We start from the raw sequence: 21,127 nt of genomic DNA on the forward strand, positions 1-21,127 counted from the left end.
AGTAAAAGTCCAGTTCACATATCTTTATTGGCAACACAAGCTAGTGTCACTGGGTAGGGGTTAACTTTACTTGAAAATATCTGGTTGCCTACTTCCTCATACAATTGTTGCTTTTGATTGTTAGATCAGTGGCACCTCTCTTGGAACCACAGTTGAGCCTTGACAGCACAACATCGAGGCAGCACTGCAGTGATGGCAGGCACTGAAACAGTTATGACCCTGCAAGAATTAATTGCATCCTTGGATAAAACATGTCTGCCACGGATTCTGCAGGTTTGCTCTGGGGTATACTTTCAAGGTAAGACTTTTTCATACTTTCTTTCATAAACTCCATGTGTGGGCAAACCAGTTTTTACATAGCCAGAAATTAGACAGAGAGGCAGAGTAGAACTTACTGATTAACAGTCAGTGGCAGTTTAGAAATGACAGAATCTAGTCCCCACATTTGAAGGTGTCATCTATTTGGACAAATGTAATTATATGTGTATTAAAGTAGTCAAAGTGTAGTGTTCGGTCACATAGTCCTAGCACCCATGACTCTACAAACTTGTTGGATGCATTTGCAGTTTGCTTTGGTTGTGTTTCAGATTATATTGCGCTCAATAGAAATGAATGGTAACTAATTTGTGTCATTTTGGAGTCACTTTTATTGTAAATAAGAGTACCATACGTTTCTGAACACTTCTATATTCATGCAGATGCTACCATGATTATGGAGACTCGCCGGTTTCATTATTTTCATCATTTCTATACCATGCGTGATCAAAGGTTGATAATTTAAAACATATTTTACAGTAATAATCATTGGCGCAAAAAGTAAATGTATTGTTCAGATATCATTACCACATAGGTGTACTCTATTAAAATTAAATCAGTTAAATGAATGAAAGAAAAATAACGTTTAGCAGGCACTAATTCGCATCAAGCCTGTCTTGAGCATTTGGCCATAGGTTCTCATCGACATTGCAGTAAATGCCTTCGTTGTTCATGTACATGTGGAAACACCTTTTGGTATTGTGAATCCAAGCCTGACATACGTCTAGACTAATGTGAAAAGAAGTGGAGAGCGCTTGTTGAGGTGCAACCAAAAAATGTGATAATCTTAGATAGGAAAAGCTAACCATTAAAAATGCAATGTTTATTTAAGTTAAAAGATAACATTTTGGCCTACAATGGCCTTCTTACAAACATTATCTTCCAACTTTGCTAAAATAAAACATTGAGTTTAACAGTTATTTTCAATCGCTTTGTTTTGCTATTTTCCTCTTGGGAAATGTGGTGAATTTTGTGGTGAATTTTCAAAACTCTTAGTACAAAACTCCAAACTGTTAACACTTCTAACGCAGTCAGTCTTACATTCAAAACCTTTCATTGTGCATTCATTTAGTTTGGAAACATCTTTCACCACACAACCATTCATCTAAAATATAAGTTGACTGAAAATATTGGTTAAATCACCAAAATACAACATAATGAAATATTCTCAATTTAGTTGTTTTAATAACCAGTTGATCCAATGGCAAAAAATGCAAGATACACTATATCTTCAAATTAGTTACCTTCAAATTAGTGGATTCGGCTATTTCAACCACACCGTTGCTATCATGTGTATACAATAGACCCCACGCCATGTAATCGCCATAGACAAACATTGGCAGTAGAATGGCCTTACTGAAGAGCTCCGTGACATTCAATGTGGCACCATCATAGGATGGCACCTTTCTAACAAGTCAGTTCCTCAAATTTCTGCTCTGCTAGAGCTTCCCCGGTCAACTGTAAGTGCTGCCATTGTGAAGTGGAAACGTGTAGGAGCAACTTTGCCTCAGCTGCGAAGTGGAAGGCCATACATGCTCACAGAACGGGACCGCCCAGTGTTGAAGCGCGTAGCGTCTGTCCTCAGACCATTCTTGATACACATGGGAAACTGTTGAGCGTTAAAAACCCAGCAGCATTGCAGTTCTTGACACAAACCAGTGTGCCTGGCAACTACTACCATACCCCGTTTAATGGCATTTAAATATTTTGTCTTGCCCATTCAACCTCTGAATGGCACAGAGGTTGAATCCTTCTTTAACCTGTCTCCTCCCCTACACCTACACTGAGTGGATTTAACAAGTGACATCAATAAGGGATCATAGCTTTCACTTGGATTCACCAGGTCAGTCTATATCATGGAAAGAGTATGTGTCCTTAATGTTTTGTACACTCAGTGTATATCATACTTTATATGTATATATTTTACAAACATACACTGTAATTCTGTAGTTCTCCAAATCTATATATAGTAGACAAACCAGTTTAAAATCTATAGGTTTACCAAAAGATTAGGTGATTATCTAATAAGAGCAGTTGGATTAAGTAATAGGGGGGGGGGGGGGGGGGGGGTCTTAGGGATGAGCACGACTGTGGCTTCTTTCCACTGGGAAGGGAATTCACCTCGCTGAAATGATGAGTTGACTCAACTCGCAGGCAAATTCTCATAGGATCTGCTGTGGCACACCGTAGGGGCCAGGGGCTTTGTTGTTTTTGATCACACGCAGCTTGTCATACACCTCCCAGGGTTGGATTTCAGGGAGAGGCTGCAGGGAACGTAAGAAGGCTGGGATGGCTGTTGTGTCCAGGGAAGTTAGTTATTGGCTGACCTGAGAGAACTAGTTGTTAGTTTCATTTGTTATTCCTACTTTGTTGTTTTGATCATTGGCAGGAATATACATGTTCAGAGGGGCCTTGATTTCAGCCAGAGGAGGCTGGTGGGAGGAGCTATAGGAGGACGGGCTCATTGTAATGGTTTGGAATAAACGTAACGGAGTCAAAGATGGTTTCTATACGTGTTTGACTAAGGTTTCCATATGTGTTTGACTCCATATATTCTGTTTCAGCCTTTACATTGAGCCTATCCTCCTATACCTCCTCCTACCAGTCTCCTCTGCTGTCATCCAGGGTCTGTCAGTAGGGTGCATTTTCACAGTTTGGACAGGGAAGTGGTCATTACACACAGCAGTCCATGTTATAGAAGGCAGCAGTCTTGGATGTAGCATCAGGGGCATTGTATACTTCTTGCCAGGAGTGGTTTGTGATCCACTTTCCAAAACTGTCCAGGTTAGATTGTCGGATAAGGCGATGCTCTCACTTCTGGTTTGTTGGGCTTTTCAAGACCATAGGACTGCCTGATGATCACTGAGGCCAATGGCTGGTAGGATGGATGGTTTATAGTAAACCTGGTTCATGTCTAATGCTTAGGTCCAGTATTGCATCACCTCTGGTACCTTCAATGCCTCTGGTCCCCAATACCTCAGTGAACTCCTCAGCCTGAAACAGTCTTCATTGGTCAAAACATTTTTGTATTATTTTAAATCTAACCTTAATTTAACTAGGCAAGTCAGTTGATCAAATGATCAAAGAATTATTGCAGTCCCAAAGACACGCTCAAAAACAATGGCTGACTAAGCATTCTGTTGTCCCCCAGCTCTGGAACAAGCCCCCACCTCTGCATGCCCCAGACCACAACTGCCTTTAAGTCTGAGCTCAAGAATCACTTCTTCAAACGTCTTTGCTAAATATGATCTGTCTGGTTGGTGTCTTGGTCATATACGTTAGTTTGCGTTCTGTAGTTTTGTCCTTGTTGCCTGCTTTATTTTAATGGTTGCTCTCAATGTAAAGAACTTTGTGATTTACATCTGTAAATGAAATTCACTCTACAAATCTAATCATATTATCCTGCACAACTTGGGTAAGCCCATCTATTGAAGTCTCCCAGTATGGCAAGACCACAGTTAGGATACCCATGTCTTGAGCATATGATCTTTGTGCCGCTAACTTTCTCACTCATTATTCACGATTATCCGTAATCATGTTGGCATCCACATGAATGTAGACGTGTTCAGCAACATTCTTAATTACAAAAAGTGACAATACATTATTTACCAGTCACACCTTTTCTATTCATACTGTCTATATCCCTCCATTCACACCTTTTCTATTCATATCCCCCCCCCCCCCCTATATTCACATATTTCTATTCCGGACTCTGACGTATTTAAAAAAAAAAAAAACGAATTAAGACTTTTGGGTATTGTGCGTATTGTTATTGTATTGCTAGATATTGCTGCACTGTTGGAGCTAGAAACATAATGGCACGTTGTATAATGATAGGAGACAGGCGCAGGAATCCGAAATAGTTTTTTTCTCTACACAAAAATGCGTACCTCATGAACATGACGGGGACGAAGCCCAAAACAAACCCACACACACAACATAGGCCTATAAACAAAGAGCGAGGTGTAAACCTCTAATAAATACACTGGACGAGACCCGTAATACAAATACACGGGACGAGACCGGTATTAACAAATGCACCGTAACGCGCAAGCCGATACAACGGCGCACATGTACTCACAAGACCAACGGACATGGAACAATAATCAACAAGGACAATGAGGAACAGGGCACATATATACACATACTAATCAGAGGGAATGGGAAGCAGGTGTGCATAATGAGATAAGACAGTCCGGGGTTGGCGGTAATGATCCAGTTCAGTGAGACAATAGGTGACATTCTGTACTGTCGCCTCATGAAACATTTGATCTCAAATCCAAAATGCTGGAGTGTAGAGCGAAATTAAATGTTTTTGCTTCACTTTCTAAATAAATACGTAGAGGACTATATGTAATATCACATGTTTAAAGGTTTATAGATAATAATATGCTTGGTTATATGGATGGATGGTCAGTCAGTAGACAACCTACAACCAGGTTGATATTGAGACAATGTATCAAATAAATGACCTGCAACCCACAAGAAAAAGCTATTTAATTCCAAATAAGGAAATGGAGGGAAAATGAAAGAAGCAAAGCCTCATGAGTGATGTTCCTGGAACAGATAAGTTAGTACTGTGTACTGTATATCTATTTCCATCAGTTCAGGCATGCTTTGTAACGGTAGAGTATTATTGAGTAAACAACTGCGATAAAAACATTTTTAAAATCAACCCAGTACAGTATGTGCATGAGCTGAAATTGTGGTGTGTTGATGCTTTATAGGCTCTGTTTATGAGCTGTCGGGAAGCGAGGTGTGCCTGTCCACGGGGGACCTGGTGAAGGTCATCGACATCGAGCTCCTGTCTGTCAGCTGTGAGGACACCAGCAACAATGATAAGTTTGAGCTGCCCATCAACCATGCAGGTGAGGCTTACAGTTTTCAACAAATGCGCTTAGGCAGGCCTAGAAAGAGAAAAAGAAATGCCTCCGGTCCACCTAGCACAGATGATTGACTTGACCAAGAATGGCAGTTCTAGTAATTCTATGTATGTGAGCCCCCCTTATTCTTTACTAACCATGGTAATATGTTTAATTAATTTGAATAAAATCACTTGATCAATGCTGTGTTATTAATGGCCTCATTGTGGACTCTCCCGCTCAGATCTGTTCAAGCTGGTTCCAGAGGAGATGCCATACAGCACAGTGGAGGAGATGGTGAGTCTGAGGCCTGTAGGCCTGGACACCTGCTTTCCCTTCACCTTCACCAGCCGATGTGAGCTGACCTTACAGAATTTCACCCTCGGCACTGGGATGGCTGTGACCATGCTACACATCGAGCAGCAGGACGGGGGTGAGGAGAGCTGCGTCCGCTGTCAACTCAGAGGCCAGCAGGGGGCTTCGGCCGACGTGCTAATCCCCTTCTCCTGCCGTGGGGAGTTCTATGAGTGTGAGAGTGACCAGACCTACACCCTCCAGGAGATCATGTCCTCGCCCCACCTCTGCAGCCGGCACTTTTGCTTCAGCAAGAAGACCAAGCACGGGGCATCGCTAGTCTTCAGCCCCATATACCAGGTCCAGGCCATCATGCACTGTGAGTAGAACCTGGTTCTGAGTCAACCAACGGCATACTTCCTTAGCCAATGAAAAAACATTGAGATATCATGTTAGAATCTAGAACTGAGAGAAGTGTTGCCTTAGGAGCACATCATCAAAGCTATTGGCAAACTGTAGCCTGCATTTCTTTTTCACAAATCATTACACTACAAGATTGTGCAATTTGAACATACAGCTTAGTTTAAAAAAAATTCTGCTCAACATCAAGTTTAGTACTTTACTGTATGGGTCTTCAGCCTTTCAACATAATTTCTCAAATTTTCTCACAGTGAGGAAGAACATAGTCAAGTTCCCCTCCAGCCTGGAGGTGGATGTGGTCGACGTGACGATGGAATCCCAAGACTTGACATTTGTGACCCCGCTCACTCTGCTCGAGGTCTTTGCACAGCCAGACGAGGCCTTCCCCACAATGGCTGAAATACTGGAGCACCATGAGGGCCAGCCACTGTTCCGTTGTACCTGGCTGGCTGAGCTACACAAGGGCCATCCTCTAGTCCTTCACAAGCGTGGTTCCTCAGCCATGGTTCTGGCTTCGGGTCTCAAGGGGCGCAAGGCCCGCCAGTACTTCCTAATGTCGCAGAGCTACGGGGGACGGCTGCGACGGAGGCCGCGGGAGTTCGAGTCGGTGTACGAGCTGTACGCCGCCTCGACCCAAGCGCCGTTTCTCACGGTCAGGGTGACGCGGCACAGTGAGGAGATGGAGGAGGAGGGGCTTCTGGCACTCAGTGTGGGCGAGCAGCTGGAGGTGCTGCGCTGCGAGAAGGTGAAGCTGCCCGGAGGAGGAACCAGCCAGGAGGAGAAGAATAACCAGACCGTGGAGGTCCTTGTATGTAGACGTCTCCAAGAAGTGGACGATGATGAGGAGGAGGATGAAGAGGAGAAGGAGGAGAGTGAGGTGGTCCATTTGCCCCTGTACATGCAGAGCCACTTTGTGGAGAAGCTCACGGACAATAAGAAGTACAGCCTGAAGGACTTGTGCAAGGCCTTTGCTCTGCCACTGGACGTTAAGGTGGTGAGCGGTGACGCAGAGCTGGAGAAAGATCCTCTGGTGGGGTTCTCATCCCTGAGGCTGCAGGAGGCTACTATACAGCCCATGGTCCAGGCCAGCCTTCCAGGAAAGCCAGAGAGGTGCTTTGAGATACCCACAGACTGGCTTAACATGTCTTTGTCTTTTACTAACGACCCCTTGCCTTTGACCCAAGAATATCACCTGGAGACAGTTACAGAGGTGACAGACTCATTCTATTACGAATTTCGAAAGCTCACCGCATCAGATGAGCCCCCTCCACCACGTCCACCAAAGCCGAAGCCATCATCAAGATCAAATCCACCCTCAGGCTCAAAACCATTGTCAGGCTCAAAGCCATTGTCAGGCTCAAAGCCATTGTCAGGCTCAAAGCCATTGTCAGGCTCAAAGTCTTCCAAGGCAACCCCTTCACCCTCACACCCAGATGCCCCCTGTCTTCCACCCAAAAGCGGCACCCTTTCCCTGTTGAGTGATCTAAGTCTTGATAGCAAAAAGACTCAAAGGCCCCCTGCTCCTCTGCCTCCGGTAAGCTCTTCCTTTCAGACCTCATGTACTTTCTAGGCAGGATATAGCACTGCTCATCTCCTGTTGTCACTCCTGTCTTGCTGGACTTGTTTACTGTCCTACATGTCCTGCCTACTGTCTTGCATCCCATGTATTGCCCTTGTACTCTGCCTTGCAGCCCCACATCCCTTGTCTTAGCTGTGAAATTGTCAAACAAAAATGTGTCACTGTACTGTTTCTATGTCTGATGTTTCTCTGCTTTAACTTACACATTTTCTCTGTAAAGTATGTTGAGATATTGTGAAATACACTTTTAATCATTTGAATAAATTGTGACTTGATTTGACTAGGACTAAAATGCTGTCTCATATAATAGGGTCTTGGGTTGCTCAATCAATGTATTGTATTACGGTAGACCATTCCATTCTTGTGGGCCGGCTAAGGAGTATTGGTGTCTCTGAGGGGTCTTTGGCCTGGTTTGCTAACTACTTCTCTCAAAGAGCGCAGTGTATAAAGTCAGACAATATGCTGTCTCAGCCACTGCTTGTCACCAAGGGAGTACCCCAAGGCTCAATCCTAGGCCCCACACTCTTCTCAATTTACATAAACAACATAGCTCAGGCAGTAGGAAGTTCTCTCATCCATTTATATGCAGATGATTCAGTCTTATACTCAGCTGGCCCCTCCCCGGATTTTGTGTTAAATGCTCTACAACAAAGCTTTCTTATTATCCAACAAGCTTTCTCTACCCTTAACCTTGTTCTGAACACCTCCAAAACAAAGATCATGTGGTTTGTTAAGAAGAATGTCCCTCTCCCCACAGGTGTGATTACTACCACTGAGGGTTTAGAGCTTGAGGTAGCCACCTCATACAAGTACTTGGGAGTATGGCTAGATGGTGCACTGTCCTTCTCTCAGCACATATCAAAGCTGCAGGCTAAAGTTAAATCTTGACTTAGTTTCCTCTATCGTAATCGCTCCTCTTTCACCCCAGCTGCCAAACTAACCCTGATTCAGATGACCATCCTACCCATGCTAGATTACGGAGACATCATTTATAGATCGGCAGTTAAGGGTGCACTCGAGTGGCTAGATGTTCTTTACCATTCAGCCATCAGATTTTCCACCAATGCTCCTAATAGGACACATCACTGCACTCTATACCCCTCTGTAAACTGGTAATCTCTGTATAGCCGTCGCAAGACCCACTGGTTGATGCTTATTTATAGAACCTTCTTAGGCCTTACTCCCCCCTATCTGAGATATCTACTGCAGTCCTCATCCTCCACACACAACACCAGTTCTGCCAGTCACATTCTGTTCAAGGTCCCAAAATCACACACATTCCTGGGTCGCTCCTCTTTTCAGTTCGCTTCAGCTTGCGACTGGAATCTCTTCATTCAAAGACTCAATCATGTACTTTTACTGACAGTTGTGGCTGCTTTGTGTGATGTTTTGTTGTCTCTACCTTCTTCACTTTGTTGCTGTTGACTCTGCACAATAATGTTTATACCATGTTGTTATGTTGCTACCATGCTGTGTTATGTGTTGCTGCCTTGCTATGTTGTCTTAGGTTTCTCTTTATGTAGTCTCTCTTGTTATGATGTGTGTTTTGACCTATATTTATATTTGATTTAATCCCAGGCCCCCATCCCCGCAAGAGGCCTTTGCCTTTTGGCAGGCCGTCATTGTAAATAAGAATTTGTTAACTGACTTGCCTAGTTAAAGAAAAAATATTAGAACATTCACACATAACACACCCCGCATTTGTTACAGTAGTCTCATCAGTTATGTGAAAATGTTTGCTGATGCAGACTCCTCGCACCATGCAAATATGTGGTTCCTGTTTTTTCAACATAGTATGTGCACTTCCTAGAATAACGGTAGTTTCATTTTCCTGTTGTCGTGAAGGATTTCAAGGATGATGCCCCTCCGCTGAATCCAAGAAAACCTATGACCGATGTCAAGTCAGGCAAGGCTCAGCCAAACACTTACATCAAGTCTATAAGTCACAAGCCCAACAATACAGGTACAGTATGTCTTACATTGAAATGACTTGAGCTATTTCATCAGGGAAGTAAAAGTCAACGGCAAAAATTACCCCATTCATCTTTTCTGAATTTGGTGCATATTTTTATACAACATTTTACTGTTATCTGTAGTTCTCTGTTAGGTAAATGTTTTTGCACTGGGTGACCACTTCACACAAAACCTCAATTGTTCGGTAAGCCTAAAATTGTCTTTCAGCAGCGGCGAAATATGAAGTTCAAGCAGATGTGGACAGTGACCATGATTATGAGCAAGTGGACGACAAGTTGAGAAGAGCACAGGACAATTTTTTATTTTACTGAACCAGCCAGAGGAATAACTATTAAAAGGCTAAAGTCTCATTGCATAAAATAGACGAGACTATAGGGTGCAAAACAATGTCAGAACTACGCACTGATAGCCAGCCACTGTAACCGTGAATACTTTGAGATGGGACTGTGCAAAACAGGATACATGTCTTATTGTACCCATATTTTGTTACTTGGTTTTCATTTTCTACATTGCTACAGTCACAAGACACACTTGCCAACCGATTATCCCAAATGCTTATCATAATAAAAGCGTATTGGTGTTTATGGTTGTTACATTTAATAATTTAGCCATGTATTTTGTAACTTAAAATGTCCCCTTATTTTAAAACTCAATGATGCTATTCTGGTAGCGTCAGTGACCTTACTGTTAAGAGTGGAGGTAAATATAAGAAAGCCGGAGTGATAACAGTGGGGATATTCTTCCGCAACACAAAGCTTTACTGGTGCATATGCATCACTGCTTTGGGTATCGATACTGCATGATATTATACTTCTGCATTCTAAGGTTACATACATTGTAAGAGATACTTTCCAATTGACTATATAAAATAGTAATATATTGAGAACAAATTACACATTTTTCTGAAAATATATGTTTACTAGAGACAAAAACAAAACAGAGACATAAGAATCTGAATAGTAATGACAAAGTTTTGCATTCTGTTCACTATTTTTAAACAACTATCAAGACCAATGATTGAGGAACTGGTAGTCACAGATTGCATTCATTGTGAGAAAAACCATTGGCCTATGGTGCGCCCACTCTTACTGTAATATCATTAACGGAAGTTGAAACAGGATATGTGAACACTGGCCACCATGTCAGTCAAACCAAGGCCTAATTTCGCAGAAACCCTCAGGATTATATAGACATCCCATGATGATCCTCAGTATGAATCATGCTTCCATGAATGACTACAGGCTCTATTTTCAGTGTTGAGATCTTAAAATTCTAAGAGGACTTTGGGTGTTATTCTTAAATACAATCGTCCGCTCATAGCGCAGTGTGTTGAGAATGGACCCAAGACTATGATCATGTTCTTAGTGCTAACAGGGAATGGAGAGATGCTTTAGTCGTCATTGTCTGTAGACTTGAAGTGATCCTCGTCGATGGTGGAGAAGATGTGTCCTTCGTTGCTGAGGAACTCCACTGCATGCCTATGATTAGACAAAGGACAGTAAGATAGGTGCCAATGCAGCATGCTTAATTATGCAGTCTACTCTTGTGCCTTGCACATGAGAGTGCACTGGGCCACGTTCAGTAGGCAAATGTTGAACGTTGCAGATAGAAATACAATGAATAAAGCCAATATGACTTATTCTACATCCCAGAAATACATGTTTTTTTCTATAAAATATTTTTATCTGAAAGCCGACCAAAGTTGTGCCCTGCAGAACACGACCACTGTTGTGGTCCAACAGGACACATTCAAGCATATCAATAACTTCAGAAACTGATTTGAGGATGGAGGGAAGGGAATGTCTTACTTGATGACAGCCAAGCTCATGCCGCTGAGTCTCTGCTTCAAGTCCTGTGTGCTGACACCCTGCGCGTCTGGACAGCTCCTTATCAAGCTCAGCACCTTATGAGAGGACAAGAGCATAACAAAAACCATTCATATAGAATATTGTGCCAATCACATGTAGAACAACTCTTGAAAACTTCCCAATTGTTATGCCAGTCCTACAGATGGCAGTATGGTGAGGCAATTTTAATAAAAACCGATGAGGCCCAATTAATTTTGTAATCATTAGACCAATGTGCTAGATTTTTTAAATAAAGTACACTTTTTTCTCCTTTCACCTGGTAACAGGTGCGGGGGTTTACTTTCCAATTGGTATGGTCGGTGCGTTTAGGCTACCTGTTTATTCTACCAACTATTTAATGTGCCCAGCCATTTTCTTTAGTCCATTGCAGACTCACCTGGTTCTGGCTTGGGCTCAGGCCGTTAGCGGACATGTCGTTGGCACCCGAGTATCCACCTCCCATGTTGCCACCCATTCCCGGCTGCGACAACGGCACCATGCTAGTGTTCATTCCCCCTCCTCCGCCCATCTAAAAAGGTAACCAGAACTGTGTGTGAGTGGTGCCAAGCAGGAAGAGAATCAAAACAAAACTTTATTCATAAAAAGCACAAGCAGCTGATTGTGGCATTACTGAGGTTGAATGGCCTTATTCAAAGCTAAGTTTATTTCATTTATCTCCATTTAAATACGTGGCAGATGGGCCAAGGCCAACTCGTCGGCTCTGTGACTACTGTTATACAGGTGGGATATTTTTTTATTTTTATTTTTTACATCAGGCATATTGGTGCTCTTCAGGGCCTAAAATTTACTTTTTGGTCCACCAGCCACTGTGTCAGTCAGGTAGATTTAAAAATCTACCAGCCACTACATTTTTTACCAGTCAAAATATTTCTTCACCCCTAAAATTACATCAACAAAACAAAAACAAAAAACAGATGAGCATGCTTTGTAATGTTTCTAAAACAATAATGTATTACTAGTATGAAGTAATGTGGTATATTGTTTAATTTCATATACATTTTTGTGACCAGTGTTAACGAAAATAATCAGATGTTCACATGCCCCGTTAAGGGCAGGAGGTTACCGCGGTAACACTACTCAAGAGTCATGTGTCTAAGATTCAGAGTCTGACTAATAACTGCATTGTCTTCTCTTCCCTAGCAGTTGAAAAATACCTAGATTGCGAACAAAATGTAAATTGCCAAGAAACACAAGGACAAAGTATCAGTAGACTTCCGAGTCAAGTAAATTAGACCAACATTATGCCTGTGCACAGCTCTTCTAAAAAAGTATCTTTCACTCAGCTCTTCATGGATGCACAGCCCCTAGACAGGCAGTGTGGCAGCTCGAGGTGGGATAGGCTATAGGATACGTAGTTTTGACTTTGTGTGATTAATTTACCAACTATGAAACAAAATGGCAGAAATACTAGGAAAACAGCTACTGCAGCATTTATTTTGCTATAAATATGATCATACTTGACTTCTTATTAACAAACGTGAGTGAAACTCTTGAAGTGTGAAGCCCTGACCACCCGCCAACATGGCTGGTGAAGAAGGCATCTTACCCACCAATGCCAAAATCTACCCGCAGGAGGCGGGTGTTAATTTTAGACCCTGGTGCTCTTTGTCATGTGTGAAGGAAGTTCTCACCATAATCGTCTGTGGTTTGCTGAGCAGCATGTGTGCCTGCACCACCTCCAGCATGTGGGAGGTGATCTCGTTCATGTCGTCAAGGGGCCGGACGCTGAATGCTACCATGGACCTGTGGTTCTATCGAAGACAGGAAGTTAGACACAAACATCCACAGTCAGTGCATCAGACACAGAGAGACACACAGAACTGAATGTGCAACGCACACTTTCAGTTAACATGAATGCATTTGCACAGGTCAGTGAAGGATCCTCAGAGAATGGAGAACCATCCCACTCAGTGAATTGCATTAAAAAAATTAAGTGAAACATTTTAGATAAAACTATACTAAATATATTAATGTCAACAAATAACTGAAAAAAAACACTTTTGCAATGAGGGGCTATAGTAGACGCAACAGCACCCTCTAGGGTAGCACCATGGTGTAGCCAGAGGTAAGGCATTTTCCCTCCTCCTCTGGGTACATTGACTTCAATACAAAACCTAGGAGGGTCATGGTTCTCACACCCTTCCATAGACTAACAAAATAATTATGAAGAATTCCGGAGGACATCCTCCAACCTATAAGCGCTATCAGCGTAAACTGACGTGCTGTCCATCCAATCAAAGGAGCAGAGAATGAATCTAGTACTGAAACCATATGCTACAGCTAGATAGCACTGCAGTGCATAAATTGTGGTGAATAGTTGACTCAAAGATCGAGAAAGAAAATAGTTGATCAGTTTGCACAAATTAAATTCTTAAATTAAGCAGCAGCAGAGAGAGCTAGCTATACGATGAGTGTACAAAACATTAAGAACACCTTCCTAATATTGAGTTGCACCACCACTTCTGCCTTCAGAACAGCCCCAATTCAGTTCTTGACACAAACCGGTGCTCCTGGCACCTACTACCATACCCCGTTCAAAGGTACTTAAATATTATCTTGCACATTCACCCTTTGAATGGCACACATACACAATCCATGTCAACTGTCTCAAAAATACTTATTTAACCTGTCGCCTACCCTTAATCTACACTGATCAAAGTGTATTTAACAAGTGATATCAATATGGGATCATAGCTTGTCAGTCTGTCGTAGAAAGAGCAGGTGTTCATAATGTTTTATACACTCAGTGTATTTTTAAATTATTGGTTTAGCTTTCACATACTTAGCTAATGTAGCCGATTTAACCTACACAAGAACCTGACAGAGAGGAATGCAATTTGTTGGCTAAGGCTATTCAACACTGCAACTCTTCCAAGTCAAGGGGAGCTTTCTGTTTTATAAATGTATTGCCACAGGGGCTCGCCGGAGTAACTGCTAAACTGACTGCTGTACTGCGTGATTGTACACAGGGATTGATTGTGGGTTTACTAGTTCTACTTGGTTGATTATGACGTTAGCTCATATGGTGACAGCGATCTAGGCAGTGTCGCAGTTTTGGTTTGGCTTGGGGAGATTTTTGCACCTGGTCATCGAAGTGATGATGCTGTACGTGGCTGCTATGAAAGTGAACCATGTGTGCTTGTGATCAACGGTGTATTCACTTCACCAATTCTGGTGCAAAACGTTGCTTAAATGGAAGCAAACGGAACTGGACCTACCCAAATTTGTCCAATAGAAACTCTTGATTAAAACGGAACGTTTTGTAACTGTTTGGACAAATGATTACACACCAGATCAGCTAGATGCAGGCAAGAGTGTGCAAGGCAATATTTAAAGTGTCAAGGTCTCACCTTGATTACTCCAATTTGCCTCTCGACCTGTGTACCAAGGCTATAAACATTCAATTGTAGGCTCTCATGATAGGTATATGGCAAATTTGCGTATCATGTAATCGCCTAAACCTATCGATGATACATTGAGCTGGGTGAATAGAATACAAATTACAGTCATCCAATATTCTGTAATAGAAATAAGGCCATGCTCAAAAATGAATTGTCCTCCCTAATGTTAAACTGCACCGACCGCCACTGGCATGGTGAAGTTCACATTTGTGAATCAAAATGCCAGCGGCAACTCCCTGCCCTAGACGCATATACAGTTGAAGTCGGAAGTCAACATATACCGTAGCCAAATACAATTAAACTCAGTTTTTCACAATTCCTGACATTTAATCCTAGTAAAAATATGCCTTCCACAAGCTGAAGTTGGGCGAATTTTGGCATCCTGACACAGCTGGTGTAACTGAGTCAGGTTTGCAGGCCTCCTTGCTTGCACACGCTTTCAGTTCTGCCCACATATTTTTCTATAGGATTGAGGTCAGGGCTTTGTGATGGCCACTCCAATACTTTGACTTTGTTGTCCTTAAGCCATAACTTTGGAAGTTTGCTTGGGGTCATTGTCCATTTGGAAGATCCATTTGCGACCAAGCTTAAACTTCCTGACTGATGTCTTGAGATGTTGCTTCAATATATCCACATAATTTTCCTACCTCATGATGCCATCTATTTTGTGAAGTGCACCAGTCCCTCCTGCAGCAAAGCACCCCCACAACATGATGCTGCCACCCGCCTGCTTCACGGTTGGGATGGTGTTCTTCGGCTTGCAAGCCTCCCCCTTTTCCTCCAAACATAACAATGGTCATTATGGCCAAACATTTCTATTATTATTATTATTTCATCAGACCAAAGGACATTTCTCCAAAAAGTACGATCTTTGTCCCCATGTGCAGTTGCAAACCGTAGTCTTTTTTTATGCCGGTTTTGGAGCAGTGGCTTCTTCCTTGCTGAGCGGCCTTTCAGTTTATGTCGATAAAGGACTTGTTTTACTGTGGATATAGATACTTTTGTACCCATTTCCTCCAGAATCTTCACACGGTTGTTCTGAGATTGATATGCACTTTTCACACCAAAGTACGTTCATCTCTAGGAGACAGAACGAGTCTCCTTCCTGAGCGGTATGACGGCTGCGTGGTCCCATAGTGTTTATACTCAAGTACTATTGTTTGTACAGATGAACGTGGTACCTTCAGGCGTTTGGAAATTGCTCCTAAGGACAAACCAAACTTGTGGAGGTCTACAATTTGTTTTCTGAGGTCTTGGCTGATTTCTTTTGATTTTCCCATGATGCCAAGCAAAAAGGCACTGAGTTTGAAGGTAATCCTTGGAATACATCCACAAGGTACACCTCTAATTGACTCAAATGATGTCAATAGCCTATCAGCAGCTCCTAAAGCCATGACATAATTTTCTGGAATTTTCCAAGCTGTCATCCCGGATCCGAGATCGTGAATAAAGCCTCAAGCTCATTACCATAACGCAACGTTAACTATTCATGAAAATCGCAAATGAAATGAAATAAATATATTTGCTCTCAAGCTTAGCCTTTTGTTAACATCACTGTCATCTCAGATTTTCAAAATATGCTTTTGAACCATAGCTAAACAAGCATGTGTAACAGTACTGATAGCCTAGCATAGCATTAAGCCTGGCATTCAGCATGCAACATTTTCACAAAAACAAGAAAAGCATTCAAATAAAATAATTTACCTTTGAAGAACTTCAGATGTTTTCAATGAGGAGACTCTCAGTTAGATAGCAAATGTTCCGTTTTTCCAAAAATATTATTTGTGTAGACAAATCGCTCCGTTTTCTTCATCACGTTTGGTTAAGAAAATTAAGTCATTACAACGCAAACTTTTTTCCAAATTAACTCCATAATATCGACAGAAACATGGCAAACGTTGTTTAGAATCATAAAATATAATATCTAGTTTAAAACAGGAATGTTTTTTTTATCCAAAAATTAAAAGAGCGCCCCTATCTCAAAGAAGTTAACTTCTTGGATATAGGGGGCGCTATTTTAATTTTTGGGTGAAAAACGTTCCCGTTTTAAACAAGATATTTTGTCACGAAAAGATGCTAGACTATGCATATAATTGACAGCTTTGGAAAGAAAACACAGACGTTTCCAAAACGGCAAAGATATTGTCTGTGAGAGCCACAGAACTGAAACCCAGATAAAAATCCAATCAGGAAGTGCCGCATTTTTTGAAACCGCCTCATGCCAATGACTCCTTATATGGCTGTGAATGGGCCACGGATGAGCTTGGGCTTTCTGTCGCTTCCCCAAGGTGTCGACAGCATTGTGACGTATTTGTAGGCATATCATTGGAAGATTGACCATAAGAGACTACATATACCAGGTGGTCGCTTGGTGTCCTCCGTTGCAATTATTGCGTAATCTCCAGCTGCAGTATTTTTCCATTTGCTTCTGATGAGAAACCAACTGCCACGACTGATATATTATCGAATAGATATGTGAAAAACACCTTGAGGATTGATTCTAAACAACGTTTGCCATGTTTCTGTCGATATTATGGAGCTAATTTGGAAAAATGTTTGGCGTTGTGGTGACTGAATTTTCCGGTCTTTTTCTTAGCCAAACGTGATGAACAAAACGGAGCTATTTCGCCAACACAAATAATCATTGAAATCATCCGAAGTTCTTCAAAGGTAAATGATTTTATTTGAATGCTTTTCTTGTTTTTGTGAAAATGTTGCCTGCTGAATGCTATGCTAGGCTATCAATACTCTTACACAAATGCTTGTGTAGCTTTGGTTGAAAAGCATATTTTGAAAATCTGAGATGACAGTGTTGTTAACAAAAAGGCTAAGCTTGTGTTTGAATATATTTATTTCATTTGCGATTTTCATGAATAGGAAACGTTGCATTATGGTAATGCAGTTGAGGCTATGATTACGCTCCCGGATACAGGATTGCTCGTCGCTAGAGGTTAAAGCACAGTCAACTTAGTGCATGTAAACTTCTGACCCACTGTAATTGTGATACAGTGAATTATAAGTGAAATAATCCGTCTAAACAGTTGTTGGAAAAATTACTTGTGTCATGCACAAAGTAGATGTCCTAACCGACTTTCCACAAATTTGTTGTTAACAAACTATAGTTTTGGCGCGTTTAAAAAAATAGTTTTAACCTCTATGGTATGTGGGACGCTAGTGTCCCACCTGGCCAACATCCAGTGAGATTGCAGAGCGCCAAATTCAAATACAGAAATACTCATAATAATTCAGAAAATATACAACTATTTAACATAGGTTTAAAGATTAACTTCTTGTGAATCCAACCACTGTGTCAGATTTTAAAAATGCTTTACGGCGAAAGCATACCTTACGATTATTTAAGAACATAGCCCAGCAGACAAATCATTACAAACAGTAACCAGCCAAGAAGAAGAGGTACACAAGTCAGAAATGGAGATAAAATGAATCACTTACCTTTGATGATCTTCATATGGTTGCACTCAGAAGACATTCATTTATTCAATAAATGTTCCTTTTGTTCGATAGTCTCTCTATATCCAAAAACCTCTGTTTTGTTTGCGCGTTTTCTTCATCAATCCACATCCTCAAATACAGTCACAACAGGCAGAAAGAAATCCAAATAGTATCCGTAAAGTTCGTAGAAACATTTCAAACGATGTTCATAATCAATCCTCAGGTTGTTTTTAGCCTAAATAATCGATAATATTTCAACCGGACAATAACGTCATAAATATAAAAAGGTAAACAAGAAAGGCACTCTTTCGATCATGCGCATGAAATGAGCTTACTCCCTCATTTTTCAGAATACAAGCCTGAAGCAATTTCTAAATACTGTTGACATCTAGTGGAAGGCATAGGAACTGCAATTTGAGTCCTAAGTCAATGGATACTGTAATGGCATTGAATAGAAAACTACAACAACAAAAAATAATTTTTGAATGGATTTTTCTCAGGTTTTCACCTGCCAAATCAGTTCGGTTATACTCACAGACACCATTTTAACAGTTTTGGAAACTTGAGTGTTTTATATCCAAATCTACCAATTATATGCATATCCTATCTTCTGGGCCTGAGTAGAAGGCAGTTTAATTTGGGCATACTTTTCATCCAAAATTCCAAATGCTGCCCACTACCCTAGAGAAGTTAATGACTCCAACCTAAGTGTATGTACACTTCCGACTTCAAATGCAAAATAAACATTTGCAAGGTTACACATTGTTTGAAAACAACAACAAAATAAACGTGTAGAATGATGTGGTCATGGGTGTGATTTGACCTACAGATAAAGGTATGTAGTTGTGTGGGGATGATGACCTCACCTGGAAGGAGCGCAAATTGCCAGAGACCTTGACGTAAGTGCCTGGGGGGATGACAGTGCTGTCCACACTGGGATCCTATGAGTGAGGAGAGAGAGCAGGACAGAACCATAGGTGAGTTGAGTTAGCAGTTGAACTCTCATTTGAGTGTAGCCTGATGTCACAAAATATATGTTTATTGAACATTATTTGGAAATTATACCGCAAGTGTTGACTGTAGTGTATATCCTTCCTGATCCTAGTACTTAGCAGCTATGATGAGTCTCACCTCCGTATCTACCCACTGCTTCACGTCCATAGGGGCCCCTGTCATGTCATCGACTTTGTACTGGATGTTGGTCATGGATTTGTCAGTGGTTCTGATGATGCCCACAATGGTAACCTAGCACACAAAAAGAGAATACTGTCATAGTATATCAAGGCACACCTCACATTTCCATTTGTACATGGAAGATTAAAATCCTAATCAGTCTTTGAGTCACCGTATCGCAACACACCACAAACCCCAACAAAATGGCCACCATCCTCATATTTAAGATGTATTTTGGGTTACCTGGGCAACCTCTACCTCTCCCACTCTGAAGACATCCTCTGCTTGGGCAGCAGACATGAGCTGGGACACTGTGCAGGGGACAATATGTTGGGCACGTTGTCTCTGTAAACATACATACACAGAAAGCCTGAGTAATTCATAGAGCCAACTTTAACCTACAAAAAAAATTACACAATGGCAGACCCAATAGTGCGTTATGCTACTAATATTACAATGACAGACCTTTTCCACTTGCTGTTCGCTAACTTTGTAATATATGGAGTTGGTGAATGACAAATACAGACCCCTTTCTTCTCTCCTCCCTGGGAGGCAGCAGGTGATGCGAATCCTCCCGGGGACTGAGTGTATCCACCACCCATGTTTGATTCACCGTATGATCCACCTACATGAAATGACAGTCTTTAAAAATATATATATTTAACTAGGCCAATCACCGACGGTTGTGTCAATGAGACAACTGCAGCAATAATTCACTGTCTGACTAAAACCATGGAAACAAGCGTGCATTACTAGATAACGTTAGGTAGCTGATTGGAGACTACACACTAGTGAGCCAAATAGCTAACGTTAGCTGACAAAAGCACTATAGTAACAAGTTAACTACAGTAGCTAAGGTTAGTTAGAGCTACCTAGCTAACGTTTGCTAATGTTGTTTCCTGTTACTGTACGACAAAAAGCTCGGTGCCTTTTAGTTTACAGAAGAAATAAGGTCAAGTCAGCTAGTAGCTATCATTGCACAAAGTCAGCGCACAAACTTTGCACAACAAAACAGACCTCAAGAGCTGGCTACAACAGCAAGCTAACGTTATTTACAACTAGGCAACTTTTGAGCTATTCTTGACAGCCATATAAACCATTGCTACAAAGACAAACTCACCTTGGTTCCACATGGTGCCGTTACCTTACGTTATATGATAAAATAATGTTTAAACAGGTGGCAAGACAATAAAACGTGTAAAAAGTATTCACAACTATTCCCCTTCCTGAACAATTCCGCGCGCTGGAAAGTTGACAGTATAGAACGCATGCGCCCTACAGAAATGCCGCGAAATCCATTGTCCAATGAGATTCTGACTACATTTGGTAGCCAAACCAATGAACATGCGAGATTGCTAGACGCACTAGTTTACCCAGAGATTTACCCAGAGATACACTACATGAGTATGTAGACACCTGCTCGCATGACATCTCATTCCAAAATCATGGGCGACCCGTCATTCTGCCTCTTGAGTAAGGCAGCTCCAAAATGCAGGTGTTTCAGCCTAGCTCAGTGCTTTCTGTGGTGGAGGGTCAGCGAGGAATATACAGAGCGTAGGCAATCTTCTTTAGTTGCGCTGTGATTGGCTTAGTGTTCTGTCAGTTTCGAATATGGTAAGCGCTTTCATTGTCTGTGTGTGTTGGGTTTTCCACAAAATCAAACCTATTTTAATAAATGTCACCTTAAGCAAGATAGAACTTATGCAGCAGGTTAGGATACTGAGTTTTAGGTTAGGAAAAATGAGGGGGGAAATCTTTCCCTTTCAATTGGTCAACTATCACATTTAC

The 21,127-nt window shown here is 41.6% G+C and overlaps 2 protein-coding genes across 3 annotated transcripts; one reads left to right on the plus strand and one right to left on the minus strand.

The window, feature by feature from the left end:
- The first annotated feature begins 111 nt into the window (after positions 1–111).
- On the plus strand, positions 112–10,026 carry LOC109902168 (protein THEMIS2). 2 transcript variants are annotated; one of them, XM_020498295.2, is made up of 6 exons: positions 112–298; positions 5,043–5,183; positions 5,422–5,850; positions 6,143–7,425; positions 9,316–9,433; positions 9,655–10,026. In XM_020498295.2, exons 1-6 carry the CDS (start codon positions 193–195, stop codon positions 9,753–9,755), a joined length of 2,178 nt encoding a protein of 725 aa, XP_020353884.1. In that variant the 5' UTR covers positions 112–192; the 3' UTR covers positions 9,756–10,026. The 2 variants fall into 2 exon arrangements, with proteins under 2 accessions (XP_020353884.1, XP_020353883.1); XM_020498294.2 differs by having other exon boundaries at positions 130–298; positions 9,652–10,026.
- On the minus strand, positions 9,720–20,669 carry LOC109902169 (replication protein A 32 kDa subunit). The gene is made up of 9 exons (XM_020498296.2): positions 20,460–20,669; positions 19,867–19,964; positions 19,583–19,684; positions 19,298–19,411; positions 19,033–19,107; positions 12,944–13,063; positions 11,689–11,820; positions 11,253–11,347; positions 9,720–10,922 (listed from the first exon to the last, which is right to left on the minus strand). Exons 1-9 carry the CDS (start codon positions 20,470–20,472, stop codon positions 10,835–10,837), a joined length of 837 nt encoding a protein of 278 aa, XP_020353885.1. The 5' UTR covers positions 20,473–20,669; the 3' UTR covers positions 9,720–10,834.
- Positions 20,670–21,127: the final 458 nt, after the last annotated feature.

This window comes from Oncorhynchus kisutch, linkage group LG13 (genome assembly GCF_002021735.2).
Source record: "Oncorhynchus kisutch isolate 150728-3 linkage group LG13, Okis_V2, whole genome shotgun sequence".
Lineage (NCBI taxonomy): Eukaryota > Metazoa > Chordata > Actinopteri > Salmoniformes > Salmonidae > Oncorhynchus > Oncorhynchus kisutch.

Coding starts and splice junctions, on each gene's coding strand:
- LOC109902168 (XM_020498294.2), top strand. CDS start 193: ATGGCAGGCACTGAAACAGTTATGACCCTGCAAGAATTAATTGCATCC. Junction 5,184..5,421: donor GCTGCCCATCAACCATGCAG/GTGAGGCTTACA, acceptor TCTCCCGCTCAG/ATCTGTTCAAGCTGGTTCCA. Junction 7,426..9,315: donor CCCCTGCTCCTCTGCCTCCG/GTAAGCTCTTCC, acceptor GTTGTCGTGAAG/GATTTCAAGGATGATGCCCC.
- LOC109902169 (XM_020498296.2), bottom strand. Junction 19,108..19,297: donor AGCAGTGGGTAGATACGGAG/GTGAGACTCATC, acceptor CCTCACTCATAG/GATCCCAGTGTGGACAGCAC. Junction 13,064..19,032: donor GCAATTTGCGCTCCTTCCAG/GTGAGGTCATCA, acceptor TGTCTTCGATAG/AACCACAGGTCCATGGTAGC.